This window comes from Apodemus sylvaticus, chromosome 9 (assembly GCF_947179515.1).
Source record: "Apodemus sylvaticus chromosome 9, mApoSyl1.1, whole genome shotgun sequence".
In the NCBI taxonomy this organism is placed as follows: domain Eukaryota; kingdom Metazoa; phylum Chordata; class Mammalia; order Rodentia; family Muridae; genus Apodemus; species Apodemus sylvaticus.
In genome coordinates, this window is record NC_067480.1 from 54,468,117 (window position 1) to 54,492,716 (window position 24,600).

General features: G+C 45.5%; 1 protein-coding gene across 6 annotated transcripts in view; it reads right to left on the reverse strand.

Moving 5' to 3' along the window:
• Nucleotides 1-23,423, reverse strand: part of Cflar (CASP8 and FADD like apoptosis regulator) — a 49,297-nt gene extending 25,874 nt beyond the window's left edge. The window contains exons 1-7 of one of the 6 annotated variants that reach the window (XM_052193596.1): nt 23,313-23,423; nt 21,657-21,745; nt 10,885-10,936; nt 5,615-6,041; nt 3,197-3,302; nt 1,475-1,610; nt 384-466 (exon numbers count right to left, since the gene is read on the reverse strand). In XM_052193596.1, coding sequence (XP_052049556.1) covers nt 384-466; nt 1,475-1,610; nt 3,197-3,302; nt 5,615-5,910 — 621 coding nt within the window. In that variant the 5' untranslated portion in view covers nt 5,911-6,041; nt 10,885-10,936; nt 21,657-21,745; nt 23,313-23,423. Of the gene's footprint in view, nt 1-383; nt 467-1,474; nt 1,611-3,196; nt 3,303-3,848; nt 4,207-5,118; nt 5,252-5,614; nt 6,042-10,884; nt 10,937-21,656; nt 21,746-22,053; nt 22,132-23,312 lie in introns of those variants that run through there. The other 5 variants (XM_052193595.1, XM_052193598.1, XM_052193599.1 and 2 more) reach the window with 5 other exon arrangements.
• Between the last annotated feature and the right edge of the window lie 1,177 nt (nt 23,424-24,600).

Consider the following 24,600-nt stretch of genomic DNA (forward strand, 5'->3'; position numbering starts at 1 on the left):
TGTCTTTCTATAGGTACACCCTACCTGCTTTAATTTCAAAAATTGACTCTTCAAAGAAACAAAGAATGAAAAAGATATTCAATTGTATAAATAGACACATTTGCTAATGCACAGAGGACAGAGACTAAAAGAAAGCATTCCACAGTAGTCATACCTAGGTAATGGGTACATACATTATTTTCTTGTTATATATTATATAAAATTCTCCAAATATATTTTTGAACACTACTAAGGTTTATAATCGTAAGAAGCTGCACACATTCATAATCAAACACATCTATCAGTCTGTTTAGCTATTCTAAAACATGAAATGAGACGTATGCTTTTATTACATCTCTAAAACTGGTTCATGCTGGTATTCCATACACTGGCTCCAGACTCACCCTTGAGTTATATAAGTGTTCCTTGATACTCAATTTGGGGAGAGAAGTTTGGAGAGTATTCATATTTGAACTTGCTTCTTGGCCTATGAAGACAGAAAGGGGCTAAAGTTCATAAATTATCACACGAGTCTTCAACAATGCTTCAGTCCCAGTCAACCGTCATCTTTCAAAATACCTTAAACCTGCACCTGCCTGAATTGAAAACATCAGGTAGATGACTCTTCTTCTATCAGTAAGGATGACTAAAAGGGCTGGTGGGCTGACTCCAGAGGTAAAAGCACTTGTCACCAAGTCTGGCAACCTGAGTTCAATCCCCAGGACCCACATGGTGAAAGGAAAGGAACAACTCACACATGGGGCTCTTGAGAAAGTGAGTGCACACACACACACACACATACATGTGCACATATGTGGGGTCTCACACACACATACACACACACACACACACTTTTAAATTAAAAGAGAACATTAAATACCATTTCTATTTCAGGTTCTTTATCAGTCATTCAGGCATGTTACCATGTAGGTAAGCAGGTCTTAGTCATGACCTTTACAGCATGACCCTATAGAGAGAGTGACCTGCTAAGAGAAGCCAAGCTAAGGCTGAGGCTATAAGGTAAGGTGGTGTTAAGGGTGAGGGTTGACCCCCTTTATTAAAGAAAGAAAGCAAAAGTGACCTGTTCCATGCGGTTTAATGAAACACATAAGACAGCAATCAGAACCAGGGGTGCCACCCCGAGGTAGATGGTGGTCATCAGGTCCAACATGGGAACTGGGCAACAGGGCTCAACCTACAAAGTCCTGAATGTTCACAGCCTCTCTGCCCTTTAAAAACAGAGCCACAGACATCTTTAAAGACCAGAATGTTAGGAACTGCTTGATGGTAATTTTCAAAGGGAGATTTGCCAGTGGAGTGGGGGATACTGGGATATAAAGACTATAAAGGAATATCATCTCTTGACATAGGCTAGAGGGGGCTGGGACTCTTGGGTTCTGTTTCAACCATGTATCTAACAAATGAATCCTCACAGACCATTGTTACCATGCACAGAATAAACACGAAAGACCACTGAATAGCCAAAATTACTTACTGGACTGTGTGTACTTCTGGATCTTTGTCTTCAAGTCTATTCTGTGAATGTTCTTCAGGCATTTTTCTAATAAATTCAATTGATCTGAAGCAATCAGATTCAGTTTCTCCAATTCAATCACTAGATCCAAGAAACTCTAAGAAAGCCACAAACAAGAAACACATGTGAGTGGAGCTGACAAGTCCCCACTGCAAACTCTAGACCATTAGGTCGTAACAGAAAAAAGTAACAAAGATAAGACTTTGTGGTGACTCATTATCCCAATCAAGACAGCTCTACCCAGAACAAAGAACCCTTCTGAATTTGACTCAAAGAGATGGGGCTGGAATTCTAACTTGGGTGTAGAGGGCTTACCTAGCATGTATGACCCCTAGCACCACATAAAACAGATGTGGTGGTGAACATCTGTAATCCCAGCACTCGGGAGATAAAGGCAGGAAGACCAGAAGTTTCAAGGCCATCCTCTGCTATACAGTGAGGCCAGCCTGGACTACATGAGAATCTGTCTGTTTGTTATGCTAACTCCTTTGGTCATAAACATATTCTCATGTCTGGAACAGGCAGATACAAGGGCTGTTTCACATCAACATGGAGTAGGGAATGATCAAGCCTGAGAATAAACCCTTCCTGAGATAATGTTCTTATAAAAATCCAGACTGACATTATAGTAAACACTACAAGGGATTCCCAGAGCGGGGATTGGGCAGGGGGAGAAAATGTAGCTAGGGGAAATATTGGTAAAAGAAATCCTCATAATGTCATTTGAAAATTCTAAAACTGTTTTCATTGATACTCCACATTCATATTTTCCTGATCCGAGGGCAACCATGAGAAGAAATGGGGTTCTCTTATGCACTCAACTTCAACCACCAGGATCCTTAAAATACCATATTTCAAAAGCTTGAATTTTATTCTGCTCCCATGATTAACATTTGGTTACTTAACTTTTATCGTTATTTTACAAAGACAATAAGCAAAATTAGTCCTTTATAAGTGGAGGAGCTGGCTAGAGACGCTCCCTCCCCTGAAAGACTCCTGTTTTTATTTTCTTCTTCATTCTATATTTGATGTAGGAACACGTTGCTCTCCCATATTCCTGTAACCATGAGGGAACCTAAGGAAATTCTTAGAGGTAGGGTAGCTGCCAGGAAGACCTGTTGTCACCACCAGGGATGTAGATTTTTCTTGGCTTACCCATAGCTTAGGCAAACCAGGTGAGGTCATCAGCAATTGAAATATTCTTCCTACAATCTCAACAGTTCTAATCCTACACTAGCCACTTGCCAGAAAGATGAGTCAGAAGGACCTACACCCCAGCTTCCTCACACCAAACCACCTCCACAGGCTGTCCAGGGAAATAAACAGCAGCCGGCAAGCATGAAGAGGGCAGACCAGCAACCGCTCCATGTCTCTGCTCCACACAAGCAGCTAGGATGCCCAACCCAGAAGAGAGCTGTCAAATCAGAAAACTGATATAAGCCTGGCCTGTCAAATTTACAGAAATCAGGACCAAATCTGAGTGTAAAAACACTCAAGGCACATGAGGAGATAGTACCAACCTATTCTCAATTAAAACCAATTCTCTTGCTACCAGTATTATGAAGAGAACACCTCAGATGTCTGGATCCTGGAAGCATGGTAGCAGACTACCCGCCTCACTGTCTTCAGCATGCCCTACTTCTGGTGGCTTTCTGGAATAGACAACAAAGGAAAACCACTCACCTTGTCCTTGGCTACCTTGCTGCGGCCCGTGTAATCCCTTGTAAGGAAAATTAAGGAGGATACATCAGACTGACCCAAATTCTCACCAATCTCCATCAGCAGCACCCTGTAAACCACAAACGTGTCTTTAGTAAACTAAGACAAGAATCCAAGAGCCATACCTCCCCTAAGGCAACAACTAGACTAATTCTTGTCCCCATGGACTGTGCTCCAAATCTATGAAACAGGAAGCCTTGGTAGTCCCCAAGAGACTATAAGAAAGTTCAAATAGAAAACTCATCTTCCTCCATCTGTTTATTTGTTTGGTTGTTTGGCTGGTTTTTAGAGACAGGCTCTGGCTAGCTTAGCATTCACTGCATAGACAGATGAGCCTTGAACCTGCCCCAATCCACCTGCCTCTGCCTTCTAATTGTTGGGACTGCATGTGTGCACTATCACACCTGGCCTTGCCTTTGCTTGCACAAGGACATAGTACTTCCCTTTCTAACAGCTCTGAAAACTACTGGGGAAAGCAGAGACTCCCCTGAAAAAAGCCCCTAGGTCCCCAGAAGTCATAGTGAAATGAAACATATGAGTAAAAAGAAAATGATTCAAAGTAGTCCTGTATTCTCTGTTTGATAAGCTCTGACTGGCACTGGTCTATGAACCATACCTGAAGTCTGAGGATCGCCAATATCCTGGCCCACATTTGAATTTAAAGAGTAAAAGGCATCCATCCACCATGGGGCTCATGACCACAAATGTTTAGTCTGAAAAGCCCCTCTTGATGCAGTCACTTCTGTTCTGGCTGGAGTTGGGATACCTCGTGGAACTGCGTAGAAGGCTGTTTTTCCAGATAGACTCTAACATTCTTAGGGAAGTGAGAGTCTTCGATTCTTTTTTGCCCTTAGCCGGCTACCAACCTGGCCTGTGCTGATGGGAAATCAGCTGAACAGATGGATGAATAGGTCAATTGCTTCATCCCAAATGCCAGCCCCTTCCAGAGGGCCTGACACCCCATTCCCACTCACTGCACCTGAACCTAATCTCTGAGAGCCAGCTGGTGTCCCCCAGCTGTGCGAGGTCACATGGCCGGACATGTAAAAAAAATATCAATAACAATAATCCCAAGCATCTTGCATACACAGCCACTTGGTACACCATACAAAGAGACTCATAAACTTGTGAAGTTCATGATCATCTCTTCATGGTGCCGAGATCCAACCTAGAACTTTAGACATCCTAAGCCAGTGCCAGCCACAGAGCTCCAGTCCCAAGCATTCTCCCACCCTGCTCTGCCTTTTCAGAGTTTTATTATGTTACTAGGGCTGGCCTTGAACTCACAATCTTTCTGCCTCAGTCTCCAGAGAAGCTGGGATTGTCAGTCTTTGTCACCCAGTACAGCTAGTTGAGCTGTATATTCTTTCTTTTGTAAGACTAGTAACTGGCTCAGCCTATGTGGGCTGTAACCAGTATGTCTGAGGTTTAACACAGACCTTCCAACAATGACTCTCAGCACATTCCAAAGCCCAGGCTGCCTTCCGCTCTTTTCAGTAGTTTTGATGACAGACGCCATCTCTAAATACATATTACACAACCAACTGAAATAACAGACTGGAAGAAGAGGAAGCAATTTAGAGGAACAAGGTCTCTTTGTTGCTCAGAAAACCCAGTCCTTCCATGGACTCCTGCATCAGGGGAGAGGAACAGCTAGGAGGCTCTTGTACCTAAGGGATTCATAGTTGGTCCAGGGGGCTGTAAGGTAGTTTGATGAAGAAATGTCCAACTCAGGCTCCTTGGAGCCAGGAAGGAACAGTACAATGAGACCCCACCCTGCTGCCCTTCCTTGGCTGGCCAGAACAAGGACAGGGAAGGTTTAGAAAGAGCCCCAGTGCTATGAGGGCAGGAAGATTACTCAGATTTGTTATTTCCTTTCTCGGTACCAGAAATTTCCAAAGCATTGCAGCTCCCACACCATCAGGGGCTGGCAACAGAGAGTGTCTACTCTATGAAGAAGAACTATGCTGTTTCTTCTTTCTTCCTTTCTTGTCAGTCTGTCCTTCTGGCAAGCATACACCATCTGTCCTGTCCACTTCCGTTATGATCTTTTACTCAGTTGTTTACCTGTTAAACAACCATTTTTGTTTTTAATTCAAACAAGCTATGACCCGACCTGAGCCAAGAGGACTGCTATGAGTTGGAGACTCAGACTGGGCTACACAGTAAGTTCCAAGCTAGCCTGGGCTATAATAGGCTATCAAAAAAAAAATGCAAAACAAACCAACAGAATCCAGACATTCCACATTATAAAGCGGTATCATAGGTAGTCTGATCAGACAGAAGAGGAAGTGATGAGTCTTTTCACCTTTTCACTGCCCTCATGCCTAGACCACCTCTCCCTCCCCCGCAGGGCAGCTCGGGTCAAAGCTGATGAGTTACCTATAATCAGAAACCAGGTGAGGGTTTCTGCACAGGTGGTCCTCCACGGCTGCTTTGTCTGTCTTCAAAATCCTCTTGAGCAGGTCAAACCGCCTCACTCTGTAGAGCAGTTCAGCCAAAGCAGCAGAAGAGAGCCTGCCCCTCTCACTTAAGCTGTCTAGGAGGTCCCTGACGTTAGGTGGAGCCAGGTTGTCCGTCACATCTCTACATAAGAAGAGCATCATCTCCTTCTCATCCTCATCAAGAGACTCCTCCACCTGGTGAATGACCTCAGCTGACACAGGGCTCAGGGCCATGTTCAGAACCGCAGCAGTCAGGTGCTCGTCCAGCCTCCATCCATTCAACGGGGCTCCGGGAACCACAAGAAGCCAACATCTTTGCTGAGGACTCTCTTCATTTCCTTTAGACGTCTTGCAATAGAGACACTCTGTGGTAAGAGATAATCCTCTTATCAAAACACTTAGGCTTGAGAGTCGAAGCACAGGTCCTCCCTTTCCGACTGGTCTCCCTAAGCGAGTAGATTCCACAGACAGAGACCCTCAGTAGACAGTCAAAGACTGACTCGAAAGCCAAAAGACACAGAGGAAAACCCAGTCACTCAGGAAATGAAATTAAAGATGAAATGCCCCCCCAAAAAATCCCATATGTATGATTGAAGCAGAATTTAAAGTAAGGGGAAATCACTGGTGGGAGCTAGTAAGTTACTATGAGAGAACTACGGGATGGGGGCGGGGCGGGGGAGCGGAGGCGGGGGCGGGGTGCGGGGGCAGGAAGGAAAGTCCGTTGACTAAGCAGCCACGTTGAGAGAGGCGTGACCTCTCTCCTTAGCCCTAGGCAGGTTTCCGCAAAGGGGACCCTCTCTGCCCTCCCCTGTCCGACCTCCCCTGTCCCCGCCCACTTCATGCCCTCACATCTGTAACGTCTGCTGCAGTCTCCCACCTCGGCTCACAACTCCTTCACGAACGCACGCAGGACCTTCCTGCAGGGCCTTGTGGGTTCTGATTAGATCCAAACGTGCCAGGTCCCCCATCCTCAATATACCACTCCATGGCAACAATGGCCATCAAAACTCTTCATTGGCATCAGTGGAAGTGGCCAGAAGATTTGGCAGGACCACGGTTCTAGAAGATGCCCGGCTCAAGGCATGACTGTGTACTGTCAATTTCTTCTATCAGAACTGAGCAGTTTTAAAATTTAAGCCCATAAATTATTATCACTGTCTATTCTTTTGGTTTTAACTTTAAAATACATTTGCTCGTTTACTTTCTTTATTGTATTTGCAGGGAGGGGATTTGTGGAGGACAACTTTCAGGAGTCAGTTCTCTCCTTTCACGTGAACTCAAGTCATCAGATTTGGCGGCAAGCACCTTTACTCACTGAGCCATCTTGCCAGCCCTTATATATGAGACCTTGTCTCTGAGAAAATTTGCAAACAAGCAAACCACTCTGATCTCAAAGGGAAAAAATAAAAACATAACAACCCAACTGTTAGTTATAATGGTTTCATGTATTTTGTATAACATTTAAATGTTTATATTTATCTAAGATTGGTGTGTCTATGCCAATCTGAACACCCATTAATCCAAATATAAATAGGACTATTATAAATAACTAAAGGAATGAAATTTAATAGAAGTATCTCTAAATAAAGCAAAAGCAGTGCTCAGAATACTATAAATAAGGGAAAAATAGAATGAGGTCTTTAAACGTAAGAACAAGAAATAGTATCAGAACTCTCCAGTCATAGTTGAAAAAAAACTGAACAAAACTAGTAAAAACCCAACGGTTTAGGTCTGCTTGCAAAGGCAGTCATCTAACTCGTGGTTCATTGTGAAGGAAGCACGGCCTTTAAGAGTTAACATGAAGCAGAAATCAGGTCGTCTCCTCCTGTCAGACCAGCGGTGCCTTCTGCAAGAGCACCGCTGGGCTGTGTCCCTCTGTGCTCACGGCAGGGACATTGTTACAGCCAAACCCGTTACTCAGGGGGAGAATCTTGTAGGGTGAAGGAAAACACGGACCCCCCCCCCCCCAGGCAGAGCCACTGCACGCAGCAAACTTCCCTTCCTGAAAGCTGATGTGTGGCCAGTTAGTTCTCTGTGGCTGTGAGTACTGGGCACTTGACAGAGAAAAGCACAGAAGAGGCTTAGCTGGGACCAAAATAGTCAGTTTTGTTGGGTTCTCTGTAATGACCAGGCCAAGAAATTGTCATGAAAACTTTCCCAAGACTAGTAGTAGGGAAGTCAGCGAGGCCTTCAGAAGCAACTGCAAAATTCCCCCCAGAAGATCCTCTTCCTGAAACTCACTATAAAAGCTCAGGCTAGCCTCAAACTCATGGCAATCCTCTGGTCTCAGCCTCTGGAGTGATGAGGCTACAGATCTGTACCGTCATATCCAGCTGGAGAAGAACTGATCTTCTGCCGGAGGGAAACTCATGCATCAGTTAGCCTCAGCAAATTTCAAATCACTGGGGGGACAGAGATGGCTCCTAGTAAAGTGCACTTGCTGTTTCAACAGAAGCCTGAGGTTTGGCTCCCAGCACTCAGCAAGGCAACTAACAGCCTTCCCTAGCTCCAGCTCCTGAGGAATCTAGAGCCCTCTTCTGACTTCTTTGGGCGCCCCATGCATGTGGTTCACATAGCTAATACGCAGGGCAAAACACTCATTCACATAAATAAAAATAAATACACCTTTTAAAAACTAACATCACCACCACAACAGACAAAACAGACAGAATTTTACTCTCACAGCCTGCATCTGAAGGTTTATGTGAGTATGCTTAAAAATTTAAGGGACCTTTCTGCAGTCTGTAGGCCAGATAGGCAGCACTGTTGGGCATGGCAAGTTTGCTCCCCAAGGGTCATTTGATACCCTTGATCATCATCCCCTGGTGGTAGCTCTGGGCTGGTCAGAGACTGAGATGTGGAGTGTGCTGATCCTGCCTTTGCATTCTGTGGGCCTGCACACTTGTAATCCCAGTGCTGAAGACAGAGACAGGGGCATGCCTGGGCTCACTGGCTAGCCTATTTAGAGAGTTCCTGGCCAGTGAGAGACCATCTATGTCTCAAAAAATCAAGGTGGTTGATGCTTACAGGATGACACCTGAGGTTGTTCTCTGGTGTCCCCACACTTGTGTACACACACATGCATGTGCACCTGTATGTGCGCACACAGACAGACAGACAAACAGACACACACACACACACACACACACACAGGGCTATCTCATGGTATATATAATAGATCTAACCATCTGCTTAACTCTTCAATTAAGTCTCATGATTTCTCCTTTAAATGTCTTATTACTAAAAGTGAGGTGGTGTTGCTATTTTAAATAGTATCTCTTTGAAATTTACATTTTTCCTGATTGTTGCTAGTTTATAGACTTAGAATTGACTTGTTTTTCTTTATCACAGATTTCAAAATTTTGCCTTCTCATTAATCTAACAGTTGGCTTGTCGATATACTTGGCTTTTCCTCCCATGGGAAATCTTATTGTCCAAATAATAATCGCAGTTATTTGCTTGATTATGTTCGTTTGTTTGTTTGTTTTGTTTTGCTGCCCTGGCTTTGCCCTCCAGTAAACTATTTAATATAATGTTTGTATTCAGGCCCGAGCCTGAATTTTAAGGAGCTGCTTCTGACACCTCACCAGAAAGCACAGTGTTTGGTGGTATCTTCAGAATCTGGTTCTAAATCGCTGCCTGGAAAGATGACTCTTTTACTTTTAATCTACTCAGCAGCATTTTGGAGGGAGCTACTTTTTCACGCATATGGGTGCTCTGCCTGCACATACCTGTACGCATCCTAGTGCCTGAGGAGGCCAGAGTTGTGGATTAAAGCCTTTAGATGCCCTGTCATTGGAGTTACCTGGGACTGTGATCCCACCTGGGTGCCAGGAATCCAACTCAGGGCCCAAGGCAGAGCAGACAGTGATCTCAGCCCCCCCAGCTCTCTTTCCAGCCCTAGCAGCTAATAGTTTTATTATACTGGATCTTCCTACTTATGAATAAAGCATGGCTTTCCATTTATCTGGGTCTTTAGTAATGTCTTTTTAATAATTCATGTTTTTCCCACTAAGGTCTTGCAAAGCTTTTGTTTGGATCATTCTATATGTTATCTGTGATAATATATGGTAAACTTTAAGTGATTAGCACAGTAGGTTTTAAACTGCTTTCTTTTTGACTCTATACACACACACACAGACACACACACAGACACAGACACACACACATCTGTGTTTCATGCTACGTGTCTGCACACTGCAGCTAGATGGATGTTTGTTTGTTTTCTTTCAGATTAATCAGCACTTTTTTTTTTTTTTTTTTGAGACATGGCTGGTCTCTCACTGGCCAGGAACTCTCTAAACAGGCTAGGCTGGCTGGCGAGTGAGCCCAGGCATGCCCCTGTCTCTGTCTTCAGCACTGGGATTACAAGTGTGCAGCACCGCAGAATGCAAAGGCAGGATCAGCACACTCCACATCTCAGTCTCTGACCACGGAAGTGAAGAACACTAATAAGTCACAAAAACTCTTAGTAAGATTCAAAACTGGAATTTTATTTTCTACATCTTTTGAACAGAGCCTCTACTAGGTACAAGTGCTAAAGAAAAAACAGGGAGTAAGAGAAAGGAAAACCATGTATAAAAATGGCACACCATGGAGAAACTTTCAGAACTTCCTTTCCTTGGATGTAGATGGACAGACCTTAGAAGAGGAATAGCTAAAGATTTCCCAGAGTTATCTACAAGGACAGGTCAGATTTTACTGGCTCAAATGATAAAGTGGGCTTTGGGATAGCTATAGGAGTTTTTGTTTGTTTGTTTGTTTGTTTGTTTTTTTGAAACAAGAGCCTTATGTGGCCCAGGCTGGCCTTAACATTGTATTTTTCAAATGATGTTCTTGATCCTCCTGAGTGGTATTTTTTGGCATTTTTGTATTTTTCTGAGACAAGGTCTCACTAGATGGCTCTGTTCTGGAACTCACCATGAACTCCACACTGGCACTGAACTCATAGAGCTCTGCTTGCCTGGGCCTCACAAGTGCTGGGCTCAGTACCAAACCTGGTTTTGCAGTGCCAGTGACTGAACCCAGGCTGTGTGCTTGCTAGGCTAGCCCTCTCCCAAACGATCCATGTAGGGATAATCTCTTGTGCATTGAGTGGAAGCATCAGCTGTCAATAAGAAGCTGACCGGCCAATGAGCTGAGGCAGGATTGGAAGGTGAGACATCCGCTAGAGGATTCTGGGATAGAGTCAGAGGCATCGAGACTCACCCCTAAACGGTGAGGATGATGGCCACTTGTAACGGAGGACATTGCCATGTATCTGTTTAGAATAGAATAAACGGGTTATTAAATTCTGAGCTAGTCTGGGAACAAGCCAAAGCTATCAGCCTAAGCATTTATTCATATATAAGAAGTCTCAGAGTCATACGGGTGGAAGATCATGAGGTTACAGATGGCACCATCGGCAAAGCCAGATTCCAGACCAGAGGCTTTTCCGATCAATGGAAGGACTCAATCAGTAGGCAAGCTGAGTTCATGGACTGCATCCAGCGCTCACTTCTGCAGTGCCTTGCTCTCACGCCCACGGGCAGCACAAGGCTCGTCATGCTCAGATTCCTCCCTGCTTTTCCATCACCCAATCTTGATTGATCAAGTTCCCATCATTTAACTATGGTAACTCCTCTGTACTGCTTCCATAGCCAGACAGAACTGGTATCTAGAGCCTTTTCTAGATAATAAAGGAATTCCCCTTTCTTCAGATGAAATCTTCCCTCATTGTCTCCCCTTCTTTTCCACACCTACATATTTCCCCATTTGGTACACACTGTCCTTAACCTTGACAACCAGGGTACTGAAAACCTAAACCAGTCTCAGTTTCGTTTCTGGAGCAAGTCATGAGACCATTGAAGTAACTGCTTAAAATAGCAACACAGTCTCAGAGTGATTCTAGAGACAGAATCATTTCAGGCCTTCCGGTGGTAATACATTTGATATCTGTATTTCCAAAATGGCTGGCAGTGCTGAAGAGACTCCAGGATGAGCTTCTGGCAAAGGGTTCTGGGGCTCCATGGGCTCCCTACCTAGACTGCAGCAGAGGCAACCTGGTGGCCAAACACTCTGTTCAGACATGAGTGTGTGACTCTGAGCTGGCACTCAGAATGTAAAGGCATGAATGAATGAGTTACATGTGACAGGGCCAGGAAATGACCTCACCACCATCCTTCCTGGAAGACAGGGCTTCTCTTCACGTAGCCCTGGCTGTCCTGGAACTCACTCTGTAGACCATGTTGGCCTCAAACTCAGAGATCCACCTGCCTCTGACTCCCGAGTGCTGGGATGAAAGGTGTGTGCCACCACCCAGCTCTGCTTCATTTTCTCTATACTAAAACCAAATTCTCTGGCTAGAACCTTACATTCCTTTACCTTTTGCCTCCTGATGACATCCACCCCTATAATACCTCAGACAGGCAGACAAGCCAGACACACCCAGAACTCTTCAGCTTTAGTACCAAAATTCCTGTATCACAGGAAATACTCTGTCCTGGGCTGACTGGAATGGCTAGTCACCCTGTACCCCATTTTCAGATCCCGAGTCTCTTCCACTCACATCTAGAGTAGCAAAAATCGGAGGTGGGGGGGGGGGGTAATCAATACCAAGAATTATGAAGAAAACACATGGAGCCTCACTCATTGTCTCCCCTTCTTTTCCACACCTACATAGTCCCCCTATTTTGTAAGTTAATTAAAATACAGACTTTTTAAAGAGTTTGAACAGATACTCAGAAGAATAATTCTTCTCTTAGATGCCAGAGGTTAATGTATATGTTATATGTATAATGTATATGTTATAAAATACATAAGTAACACATGGGCGGTGGGGGAGGGTGGAGATGGGTCAGTGGGTGATGGTGCCTGCCACCTCGCCTGAGAACCTGAGCTCCACTCCCAAGACCCACACCCTCTGGGACTGGGGACTAACCCCCTCCAGGTTTTCCTGACCTCCATAAATGTACCTTAACACATGTACAGACACACACACACACTAATTAAAAACAGAACGGCTGGAAGCTGAGGAAGCTAGGATCACCCAGCACAGACCGTGGCACCACTTCCTGTGTCCTGGGCATCTGCAGGGCCGTCTGTTTACAGGATGCTGGTTACCTTCTTTCTAATTCCCCAGGTGAAGGCTCCAGCCTTCACAGTTCTCCCCAGTCCCACCTGCAGTTACCTGGCCTCAGCTCAGACACACTGCCAAGACTCTTCCACTTTAAACAAAACTATCATAAAACCCCTGCGCCTGAGTCCCCTAAACCAACCCACGCTCCACTGTAGCTTCCACAGAGCCAGGACCGAATGAAGAAACGACCTGCAGTCAGGGTTCCGTTCCCTCCACTTTGACCCACTCTTTGGCACGGTTCCTAATGAACCCCATGCCCACAACGCCACTTAGCACTGACTCCGCACACTGGCATCTAGAGCAGAAGGGAAAGCCAACGACGCTGAAGCTGTTTCTATTATGCAAAATTCTAGCAATTTGTTTATCATAGTCTTGGGAGGATTGTTGTATTGGTTTTTTTTTTTTTTTTTTTTTTAAATGTTGCACTGAATATTGCACTTGATTTCTGGATTTTTTTTTTTGAGACAGGGTTTCTCTGTGTAGCCTTGGCTGTCCTGGAACTGACTTTTGTAGACCAGGCTGGCCTTGAACTCAGAAATCCACCTGCCTCTGCCTCCGAAGTACTGGAATTAAAGGTGTGTGCCACCACTGCCCAGCTGATTTCTGGATTTTTGAACACTCTTAAACTTGGTGTTGCAGAGTGAAGAGCTATGCTTGCCTCCCCTGCCTCTGTGAACTCCTAACTGTCCCACCCAAGGGCTCAGGTTCAGTTCCCAGCACCTACAAGGTTCATGACCATCTGTAACTCCAGTTCCTGGGGATCTGACACCCTTCTCTGGCCTCCTGGGACACAAGGCATGCCTATGATGCGCAGAGATACACGCCAGCAAAACATTAATACGCATAAAACAAATTTTTAAAAATTTCCAGAAGAGTTGAGCACCTCCATTGCACTATATCCATATTTTAAAAAGCACAATACAGAAACAGCTTAGGTGTCAAAGGACGAGATAAACTGCTGTAATACCACTGAATATTATTCAGCCTCAAAAAAGAGAAGACTGCCGCTTGCCACATGGATAAAATGAGAGGAAATTATGTAAAATGAAATAAGAAAAGCATAGGAAAATTTTGCGTGACCTCATTTACACGTAGACCCATATGTCCTATATAGAGGTGGGGAATCAACTGTGGTTTCCCGGGCCCTGGCTAAGACAGGAAATAGGGGGCCGTCAAAGGATAGAAAGCAACAAACGGGCTGAGCGAGCAAGCGAGTGAAAGACCGAACCACACGGAGAACTATAGTTAACCAGCTGCTCTCGGGAGTTTTTGCCCCGGTCCATCTGTCCCACCATAGAAGCAACCATCTTAACAGATTCTGTACTTTAAATATACGCCAGAACATTTAAATAAAAAGAGGTCTTCATAAGCCTGCTCTGCTCCCCAGATACCGTTACTCTCCTTAGAACCCTTCCCCTGGCTGCCCTCTCCACTGTTTCTACCCAGACTCTCTCGATCATCAACCCATCCCAAGACCCTCTCTGCACCTGCTCCCTAAATGACTCATTCAACCCCTGACCTCTAAGCTGTCCTGGTCTATACTCAATCAACATGAACTTGCAAAAAGTTCAGGTTCATGCTTGAAATTCTCTTAATGTGAACCCTTCAGTGACAGCTCTTCTCCCACCACAGATCCCAAGATTGTTTGCAAAGGGCCAATCGTGATCTGGAGCCTGCCCGCATCTCATCAATATACACACTGCCCATTTGGCCTTAATTAAACCTCGACAAGTTGTCTTCCATGCACCTCTACCTGGATTATACTTTTTCCACCCATCTGCACAGCAAAGCCCTTAACTTGCAGGCCCACCTACTTTGTAAGGCTTTCCTGGAAGTGTCCATACAGGTGTGATCAGTAACTCCTTTGAATCATCCTCCACTACAGATGAGCTTCCAGCCAATCAATTAACACACCCCTGTGGCGTCTAGCATTAGCTAGATAGGTAACAGCACGATGTAGCAACTTTGATCAGACTTCTCAAACTGTTTCACTGAACACCAAGTACCTCCCAGTCATCTCGTGTTCAAATTGCAGAATAATCCAGTCAGCCCCACAGCAGCCAGTACAATGACTGGTTAGCTTCCCTAAGGCATATTTAATCTGTTATTTGCCTTGCCTTCCATCTGAAGCAAGGAGAGGGCACAGCGACGACAGCAAAGTCACCTCCATGAAGACAGTGTGAAGGCAAATGTAGTTGTTCCAGCAACCACATACCTTGGCGGTCACATGTTAAGCCTATCTTGCAGGAGGCAGAAAGCCGCATGCCAGCTTGGAACTTCCCGGCACCCAAGAAGCCGTAGTGATATAAGAACATGAAGTACCTGACAGACCCATCCGATTCGGAAGAGTACAGTGCGTAGGTGCATCTCACAGAGCTCCCTCTGTGCACCTACCTGGAATGCCAGAGTCCATCTTTCCCTTCCATTTGTACACAGAATCCAGAGAGAAGCAGAACAGCTAATGCAATGCACTTACCTTTTCTCCCCAAGCCATGGGCATTTTAAATGTAAGGTTTATACCTCAGATGCCAGTGCCCACCCCTTCTCAAGTTAGTCAAAGGAGAACGTGCAACAATCATCTTGTGGTTCCTGGATTGTTTTGCTGCAGACATGTACTAAAACGTAGCCTAGGAGACTATTGGCTGGGGTAAAATAATAATTTGGCATGTCGCTAGCCATGCTTATTGTCAGTGACAAAGCATATACTTCACAAGCAACACATTTCATTCACACAAATAATATTGCCCACAGATGATAAATGGTTCCAATTATAAACTGGCACAAAAGTAGGTGCGCTTTATACAGCCCTTTGATGAAACGTCTCTTCTTTTCCTGTGTCCCTTCCAAACTTTCCAGGTTCCCAAGGTAAGAGAATGTGGGGGCTTTAAGGCCAGGCCTGGTGACACAGACCTGTAATCCTAGCTACTCAGGAAGTTGAGGCAGAAGAACTGAAGGCTCCAGATCTGCCTGCACTCAGTGAGTTCAAGGCCAGCCTCGGCGACTTAGTGAAACCATCTCAAAGGGTAGAAAGCCAGCTAGGGATGCACCCTCAGGGACAGAGCGCTCACTCAGCAAGTGCGAGGCCCCAGGTTAGTGCTTAGTAGTGTAAACAGAAAGCAAAGTGGGGACTTTACCGAGGGACTGACGCCAGGCATGGCAGCACAGGCCTGGAACCCAGGACCTTGGGAGGAGGCTGAACTTCTGGCTGCACCCAGAGGCATGAGCCGAGTCACCAGGAGCAACGGCACTGAATCCAACTGACGCACTGGCCTGCTCCATCTTAGAGTTAAATTTTTGCTGGGACAAACGTTTCATACACAGCTCAAGCACTAAAAATATCCTTCTATTTCTGTGCATTATCCATCACCAAATTCCAAATACCCCCCTGTTCCCCAATATGTTTTTCTTTTAACCTCTTGATAGTTGTCTGCCCTGTGAAAGCTCCCCATCCCTCTCAGCATCGTGTTTAATTCTGTATCTTTCAAGCTCTCTTCCACAGCTTGCCCCGGTCCCCAAACTGGCTCCTCTGGCCCTGCTTCCCAGGGCTTCAGGCATTTCTTTGTGCTGTGCCTGAGCCAGACCATGATGAGAGACAGACTCTCACCGTCAGTCAGCTGTGTATGGTAGGCCCTAGGGATCCTGCCAGGCTCAGGCCTCAGAGCTCTTGGGCAGGTGACACATGACTACCCAGTTGCAGCAGTAGGCACACACAGAATGTCCCTTTGTCCCTTTGCGGCCTACACTGAAGCAAGATGGAACTGGAGGATGAGAGGGTACCACACTCAGAACCTGGACATAGACCGAGCTTGACTGGTCTACACTGGATGAAGTAATGATAGGGCTGATTGAGGGGATTATGGGTATAAGAGGCTGGGTATGATCCCAGGAGGAGCCTCCTGTGACCTGGGAGGACCTCATCTTAAATGGGAAGATGGTGTCTCCAGCTAAACTCTAGCCTTTCAGGAAAAGGGCCAACTAATTCTCAATACATTTTGATTTAAAAAAAAAAAATCTATCCTCTGCACTTACTCTGGATAAGCTGACATTTCTTAAACTCGTACAATTTATGTGCCAGAGTGCTCATTCACCCAACCTCAAACCCAATTTTCTACGTGTATGATTGTCCGAGGAGAGATTCAAAAGTTCCTTAAGGATTTGTTGTTGTTGTTGTTGTTGTTTTGAGATAGAGTCTCTCTACATAGCCCTGACTGTCCTGGAACTCATTCTGTAGGCCAGGGTGGCCTCAACTCACAGATCTGCCTACTTCTTCTTCTGCCTCCCAAGTGCGGGATTAAAGGCATAAGCCAACATGCCCAGCAAAACGTGCCTAAAACTTAAAGTAATTTCCCCCAGATAAAACAACAGTCTAACATCCTCAGAACTACTATCTTATATGCGATGGTGTCAGTTAAAAATGCAATCACACGTGCACTGTTGCAATACTCACTCAATTTTTTGGGAAAAATCATGGGGCAAAATTTGCTACATTCATAAATTACAAGGCTTCGATTTCCTTGGCAGAAAAAGCAAAACAAAACAAACAACAACAACAAAAAACAGGCCAAACTGCTTGGTTTAAGCAAGATTTTTTTTTTTAAGATTTATTTATTTATTATATGTAAGTACACTGTAGCTATCTTCAGACACACCAGAAGAGGGCATCAGATCTCATTACAAATGGTTGTGAGCCACCATGTGGTTGCTGAGATTTGAACTCAGGACCTTCAGAAGAGCAGTCAGTGTTCTTAACCGCTGAGCCATCTCTCCAGCCCTTAAGCATGATTTTAAATTTTAATGCTTTGGCAAAAACTGAGTCCAGAAACCAAATCTCATTTCTAAGTTGTACAATGAACGGGTGTCAGGGCCTTGTCTTTTGTTATTGTTGCTGTACGTATCTAAACCACCTGATGTGGAGCGCAGGGACCTGGGGTACATTTTCATGTAACAGCAGTCAGGAAAGCCAGATTCTTTCTCAAAGTCTGCAAAATAGGATAGTCAGGGCGATTTAGAGAGACTCTATCTCAAAACAACAACAACATTTTTTTTAGGGACTTTAGAATCCATCCTGGAACAATGAAACATGTAGAAAATTGTTTGAGGGTTTGAGGTTGGGTGAATGAGCACTCTGGCACATAAATTGTAAGAGTTTAAGAAATGTCAGCTTATCCAGAGTAAGTGCAGAGGATAGATTTTTGTTTTTTAATCAAAATGTATTGAGAATTAGTTGGCCCTTTTCCTGAAAGGCTAGAGTTTGGCTGGAGACATCGTCTTCCCATTTAAGATGAAGTCCTCCCAGATCACAGGAGGTTGCTCCTGGGATCATACCCAGCCTCTTATACCCATAATCCCCTCAATCAGCCCTATCATTACTTCATCCAGTGTAGACCAGTCAAGCTCGGTCTATGTCCAGGTTCTGAGTGTGGTACCCTCTCATCCTCCAGTTCCATCTTGCTTCGGTGTAGGCCACAAAGGGACAAAGGGACATTCTGTGTGTGCCTACTGCTGCAACTGGGTAGTCATGTGTCACCTGCCCAAGAGCTCTGAGGCCCGAGCCTGGCAGGATCCCTAGGGCCTACCACACACAGCTGACTGACGGTGAGAGTCTGTCTCTCATCATGGTCTGGCTCAGGCACAGCACTTGCAAGGCTGAGCAGAAGAGCAAATTCAAGGCCAGCTTGGGCTGGGCTACCCACTAATCCTGTCTTTGAAAAAAAATAAATAAATGCCGAGAGAGCTGGTCGTGTGCCTTTGATTCCAGCACTCAGGAGGCAGAGGCAGATGGATCTCTGAGTTCAAGGCCAACCTGATCTAAAGAATGAGTTCTAGGACAGGCAGGGCTACACAGGGAAATCCTGTCTGGAAAAGAAAACAAACAAAATAAAATGAAGGTGAGACACAAGAAATAAGCGTAAATGCCCAAGAGAACGCAGCTCCGCCTTTATACAGAGATGGCTCAGATGTCTTTAGACCCAAAAGCTCAGTTCAAACACCAAAGCTATACACACGACCATGATATGGGGCTTCTACACACTCCTTCCAGTATGGAAGCTTTTCTAATTATAAAAAAGTCTCTGTTGTAAGAAACTCTGGAGCAAACCAGGGAGCAGCGCCTGTCTGTGGTCCCTCAAGGTTTCTGCTCTCCTTGGCTTCCTGTTCCCGCCCTCACTGCTTTTGATGATCAACAGTTACTATGTGGGACTGTGAGGGATGGGAGAGGAGAGACTCTGAAATGGACAAATAGAGAAATAAATAAATAAAGTAAAAAAGTGTCCCTTGGCTTCATCTGACCACCCTTGGTGGTCCTGACTTCTGCCCTATCTGGACCTTTAAGATTCTCTGACCTTCCCGAGAACAAGCATGGTTAAAGAAACCCATTCCACATTTAGGCTGAATGGTGACCAGCTTGTTTATGGACAGCCTAGCAGACAGTAATTGCATCATTTCTCCAGGGTACAGCCTTGTGCTATATATATAACCCCCCAGTTCCCACCAAAACATTTTAATAGGTTCCCTAGGCCTTTAAGCACACCCTCAACTAGCTGTCAGATTAAAATAGCATGGCCTTGGGGCTTAAGCAGGGCATAAGTCAGACATAAAACTTGTTCAGGGTTCAGTGGTCGCCCGGCCATGGTTCTGGATGTAACTTGTTACTGCTTTTGTGTTTCCTAATTAAAAGGGGGCTGGGGGTGTCAGTCAGCAGAGAAAGATCTATGCACACACTTTCATTTCCATCAGAGACTTTGATGAACCCCCTCCATAACACTTGGAGGTGTTTGAGCAAGAGATCTGTAAAGTGCCTACTTTTTAAAACAAAGATCTAACTTTTAAAAAATGCTTTTCAGTCAAGTACAGCAGTGCATACCTGTCACTATGGTTACCAACAGAGAGGACCAAGAGTTCAAGGTTGGTCCAGGCTCCAGGAGACTCAATCTCAAACAAAACCAAAAACTAACGCAACAAGAGAAAAAAGTTTTTTTTTTTTTTTAAAAGATCAGAGATGCATAAGGCAAGGCGGGGGGGTTTAAACATGGAATATTTTCACAGGTCCACGAAGCTCTGGTTCCCACTTGTAAAACAAGATCTTTGAAGGAAGTTACTTAACTTCAAAGCACACTAAACCTTGAAAGTAGTTAAAGCAGCGGAAGTTTTCAATCACACTGAAAAACTGTGGTGGGCTGAAGAGATAGCTCAGTGATTAAGAGCACTGACGGCTCTCCCAGAGGTCCTGAGCTCAATTCCCAGCAACCACATGGTGGTTCACAACCATCTGTAATGGGATCCGATGTTCTCTTCTGGTGTATCTGAAGACAACTACATTGTACTCACATACATTAAATAAACACACGAATAGCTGAGGTATTAGATATAGATCAAAAACTGTGACAGACCTGGGTGCAGTGGCTTGTGTCAGTAATCTTAGCACTTGGGACGCTGAGGATTTGGAGAATTCAAGGTCAATCTGTGCTACATGGAGAGTTGCAGACCAGCCTGGACTACAGTGAAATGCTGTCATAAAAATCAGAAGATACCACAGTCTTCTTCAACTGAAGAGTTCACTGCAGAACACAGTCTTAAATAAGTGGTAAATCTGACACCAAGTTGGTAGAACTTAATTCTTTCAATGGGTTCAACCAAAGAAAACCCAGAAAGAGGAAAATAATGACGCTAAGATTTGTTGTTGTTGCTGTTGTTGTTTTCTAGCATTAAATGGCAAAATAAAGAAAAAGTGGCTATGAGTACAGATCATCAAATGAGCATAAATATAAAATAAGGTACAAAGAGCAGAAAAAGAGTCCAATCTTATTTAGGACATAGGTAATTAGATTCAAGGACACAGACAAACAGACAGACAGACAGACACACACACACACACACAAACACACACAGTCTTTTTCTTTCAAATGTGACACAAAGGAAGAAATTATTCCCCAAAGCTAAGAATTGAAGAGGGGGGAGAAAAAAATCTAAGCTAATGAAACAAATCCAAGAGATCATTGCACAAGTTGGGAAAGGAGGGGAAACTAGAGTGGGAAACGTAGAAAAAACAATACCACAAACATCTGTTCTGAAAGACTGTTTGGAGAGACTACGAAAATAAGTGGGCTGTCTGGGGACAGGGAAAATCCCCAGTGGTTTGAAGGCAATCAAGACTGTAATTGAGTACACCAATGTATAAGACTAGAACCAGCAACCTTTGGCTCTCTCTAGGGAATGGACTTGTGGGAGGTGGGTGGGGTCTGTAATAACTTGGCAGGTACTAAACCCAGGTAATATTTTACTTATTATAACTTGCCTGAAAGGTTTTGGATTTTTAAATGTAATGCAAAATAAGAAGCAAGACAGCTGTCCCAGGTAGGGTGTTAAGAGGCGCAGGTCAGCTAGGGCATCATAACACAGGTAGTGGTTCTTACTTCAGAGATTAGAGAAAAATAATGCTTTGAGTATAGGAAGACCCTGGGCCAAACCCTTGCTGCCCCACACTTGGCCAGCAGGCCTCTTCCCAGGGCAAGCTGTCCTTGAGCTTTGTCCAGGCAGAGATTATAGAAACACACAAAAACCAACCAACTACCTTGTCCAGAACTTTTCTCCATCCAGAGCCACTCACTAAATTAACAAGGAGGCATTTGAGTCCAGTAACGAGTTTAATTTAATAAGTCTTTGGCTCTCTTCAAGAAAGATTTGGATTTAAATGGGCCACAAGTCTGGAGGTGCTGTGAGTGGATCCCCAAAAAGCACAGAAGGAACCAAGAGTGGAAGACTGGAAATGAACACTTTCCTACATTAATCAGGAAGGAGTCAGCTGTCCAATGTCCCAAGTCCCAGTGGGAACAGCGAGAATAGGAGGGGTTCTCAGATTACTCACACCGGGCGGTCGCCGGCCTGTCCCACTCAACAACAGCTTTGTTGCCTGGCTTCGCTGGAGACCTCCAGAAAGCTGGATCGATCGAGACACTGGAACACAAGTAGGAGTGGCCTCTTCAGTAGGCTTCCGGGGAAAGTCAGCCTGCAGAGCTGGCCCAAGCTGTTAGCCGGGTGGCGCGCCCACCCAGCAAGCCCAACAGGTTCAGGAACGAGGTACGGGGAAGGTACTCTCCCAGCGCTAAGGACATCGCCAGAGTACTCTCGCAGGGGCAGAATCCCCCCGAGTGTGACCAAAGCGAAGGGCTCCGAGAAGATGCAAACGGCCGCGATCCCACCAAGACTGAGTGCAGGCCATTATTGGATTCCAAAACCCTAACTAGAGGGCGGAGGAAAGTTACCGGGAAGCAGGAGAGGAAACCAACTTCCGCCTCAATGGGTGGAGCAGATCAAAATCCAGACACCGTACACCCAACCGCAACGCCCCCAAGCCGGGCCCGCTACTTCCCAGGAAGAAGGAACACCCCCACCCCACCCCCACTCCGGGTTTCTCGCAGCTTGGTTTAGGTTAGCAAGTGGTGACTTGCTAAAGAAACAAATGCCATCAACATAAAACTGCTAGAAAAAGCCATAAAACTTGAGTGTGGTGGTGCACGCCCAGCATTGGGGGCGGGCGGGAGTGTGTGTGTGTGTGTGTGTGTGTGTGTGTGTGTGTGTGTGTGTGTGTGTGTGAGAGAGACTGCTGAGGGGGGAGGGGAAGATCAGGAATTGCAGGCCATCCTGAGCTACATTGTAAGACCAAGGTAAAAAAAGAAAAGCCCATTTTTACCAGGTCATTCAACTAAAAAGCTACAAACAAAAGAATTGTTGACCAAAATGATAGTTTCTGTAAGGAAACCTTTGAAAATTCGCTTACAACTAGATACTGGTGGTGTGACAGGGCAAAACAGTACAGAAGTTATTCCATCTTGAATTCTTGCGGAGGCTACTTCAGGTTTAACTAGAATTTGAATTTGACGGAGAATCCCATGGAAATTTGCCCGACTCTATTCAAGGAACTCAAGTTCTACTGCATTCTTTTGTTAATGTTCAAGCCAATTTAGATAGATAGATAGATAGATAGATAGATAGATAGATAGATGATAGATAGATAGATAGATAGATAGATAGATAGATAGATAGATAGATAGATAGATGAGAGATAGAGAGAGAGCTTTTCAAAATTGTGACTCGATCAGCAAAGTTAATCTTTAGTTTTGTGGCAGGAACACAGGAATGCTCCCCGCCCCTTGGGGTTTATGGGCGCTCCCTCCTGTCCTCAGGATGTGGGTCTCTACAGCTCCGGAGGGCTCAAGGGTCATTAAGAGCTACCTCCCCGAGGGCCCCATTGCCTGAACATGCCAGGCCGCCTTGGCCCGGGGTTGATGTCACCTGCGGTCGCCCTGCACCCGGCTTGCGCAGCCAGCAAAGCGAGCGCAGGAGCTGCAGTCCAGGGCGCCGTCCCCGGCTCCGCCCGCCATCCCCTGTGCGCCGGCGCAGGACTCGCTGCGACCTCCAGGGCCGAGCCAGAACGCGCACAGCACAGCGGCCGGGGACTTACGGTCCCGGGCTCGCGCAGCGCCGCAAGGAGCGCGCGGGTTACACCGCGCAGGTCACGTACCGGTCCGGCCCTAAGTGGCTGCTTGAGAGGCTCAGGTCTCAGAGACTTCAGTGCCTGCCATAGGGTCCACAAAATGGAGACGCCCAGAAACCGAAAGCAGACGTGGCAGCAGGCGCGGCTTCTCACATCCTGGGCCGGGCTTTAGCAAAGACAAAGGTCTTTGCAGGAGTGTCCACACATATGAACGAACTTTCAAAAGAACTTTGGCTAGATATGTATTCCACTTTTAATTTCTAGAAATATTTGAAATACAGAAAAACACAAATAGAAATAGCAAATATCTTTTATTTCTACCACTCTGAACTCAACATGTAGGCCTCCTTTCTCATCCGGTGGATCGCCCCAGTGGGAGGAGGACAAAGTGTCAATATATCTTCTGAAGGGAGCTTAAAAGGGGAGAGGATAGGGGGTTAGGGGAGTGTGGCTCGGCGGCGTGGGGGAAGGTGTCCAGGCGGGCCCTTGCCTGGGCACCTCTGCCCCCTGAGGGACCACACACACACAGACATGGTATAGAATAGTTTATTCAGAGCAGGGGATAGGAGTTAGTAGTAGAGAGAGGAGGAGAGAGAGAGTAGAGAGAGTAGAGAAGTGGAGGCCGGCCATGACCACGTGGAGGGGGAAAGAGCCCCAGGGGCAGAGAAGTGAGAGTGTGGGAGAGCAGAGAGCAAAGAGAGAGAGGAGGGGCAAGTAGCCCCTCTTATAGTGGGCCAGATCTCTGGGGCGGGGCATACCTGGCAATATGTGGGGTGGAGCTTAGACAAAACATCAACATCTTCTGTGTTGGTCATTTACTCCCTTGCATGGGCCCTCCTGGATCGTGATTAATATACACAGTGACACTCCTCCGGAGAAAATTATTTCCCTTTACCCAGCAGCAATCAGTTACACATAGCTTCTTGGTTAGGGGCAGGGCTCTGTGTCCACTTCCTTGACTGAGTGCTGGGATTTTTGTCTGCTTTGAGCCTGTCCGGGTCTTGTGTTGTGTTGACAAAGCCTCCGTGAATTCATATGTGTAATAACATTAGTTCTGTTGTGTCAAGAAGAATTTCCTGGGGCTGGAGATATGGCTCAGCAGTTAAGAGCACTGACTGCTCTTCCGAAGGTCCTAAGTTCAAATCCCAGGAACCACACGGAAGCTCACAACCATCTGTAATGAGATCTGGCGCCCTCTTGTAGTGTATCTGAAGACAGCTACAGTGTACTTACATATAATAATAAATAAATAAATCTGAAGAAGAAGAAGAAGAAGAAGAAGAAGAAGAAGAAGAAGAAGAAGAAGAAGAAGAAG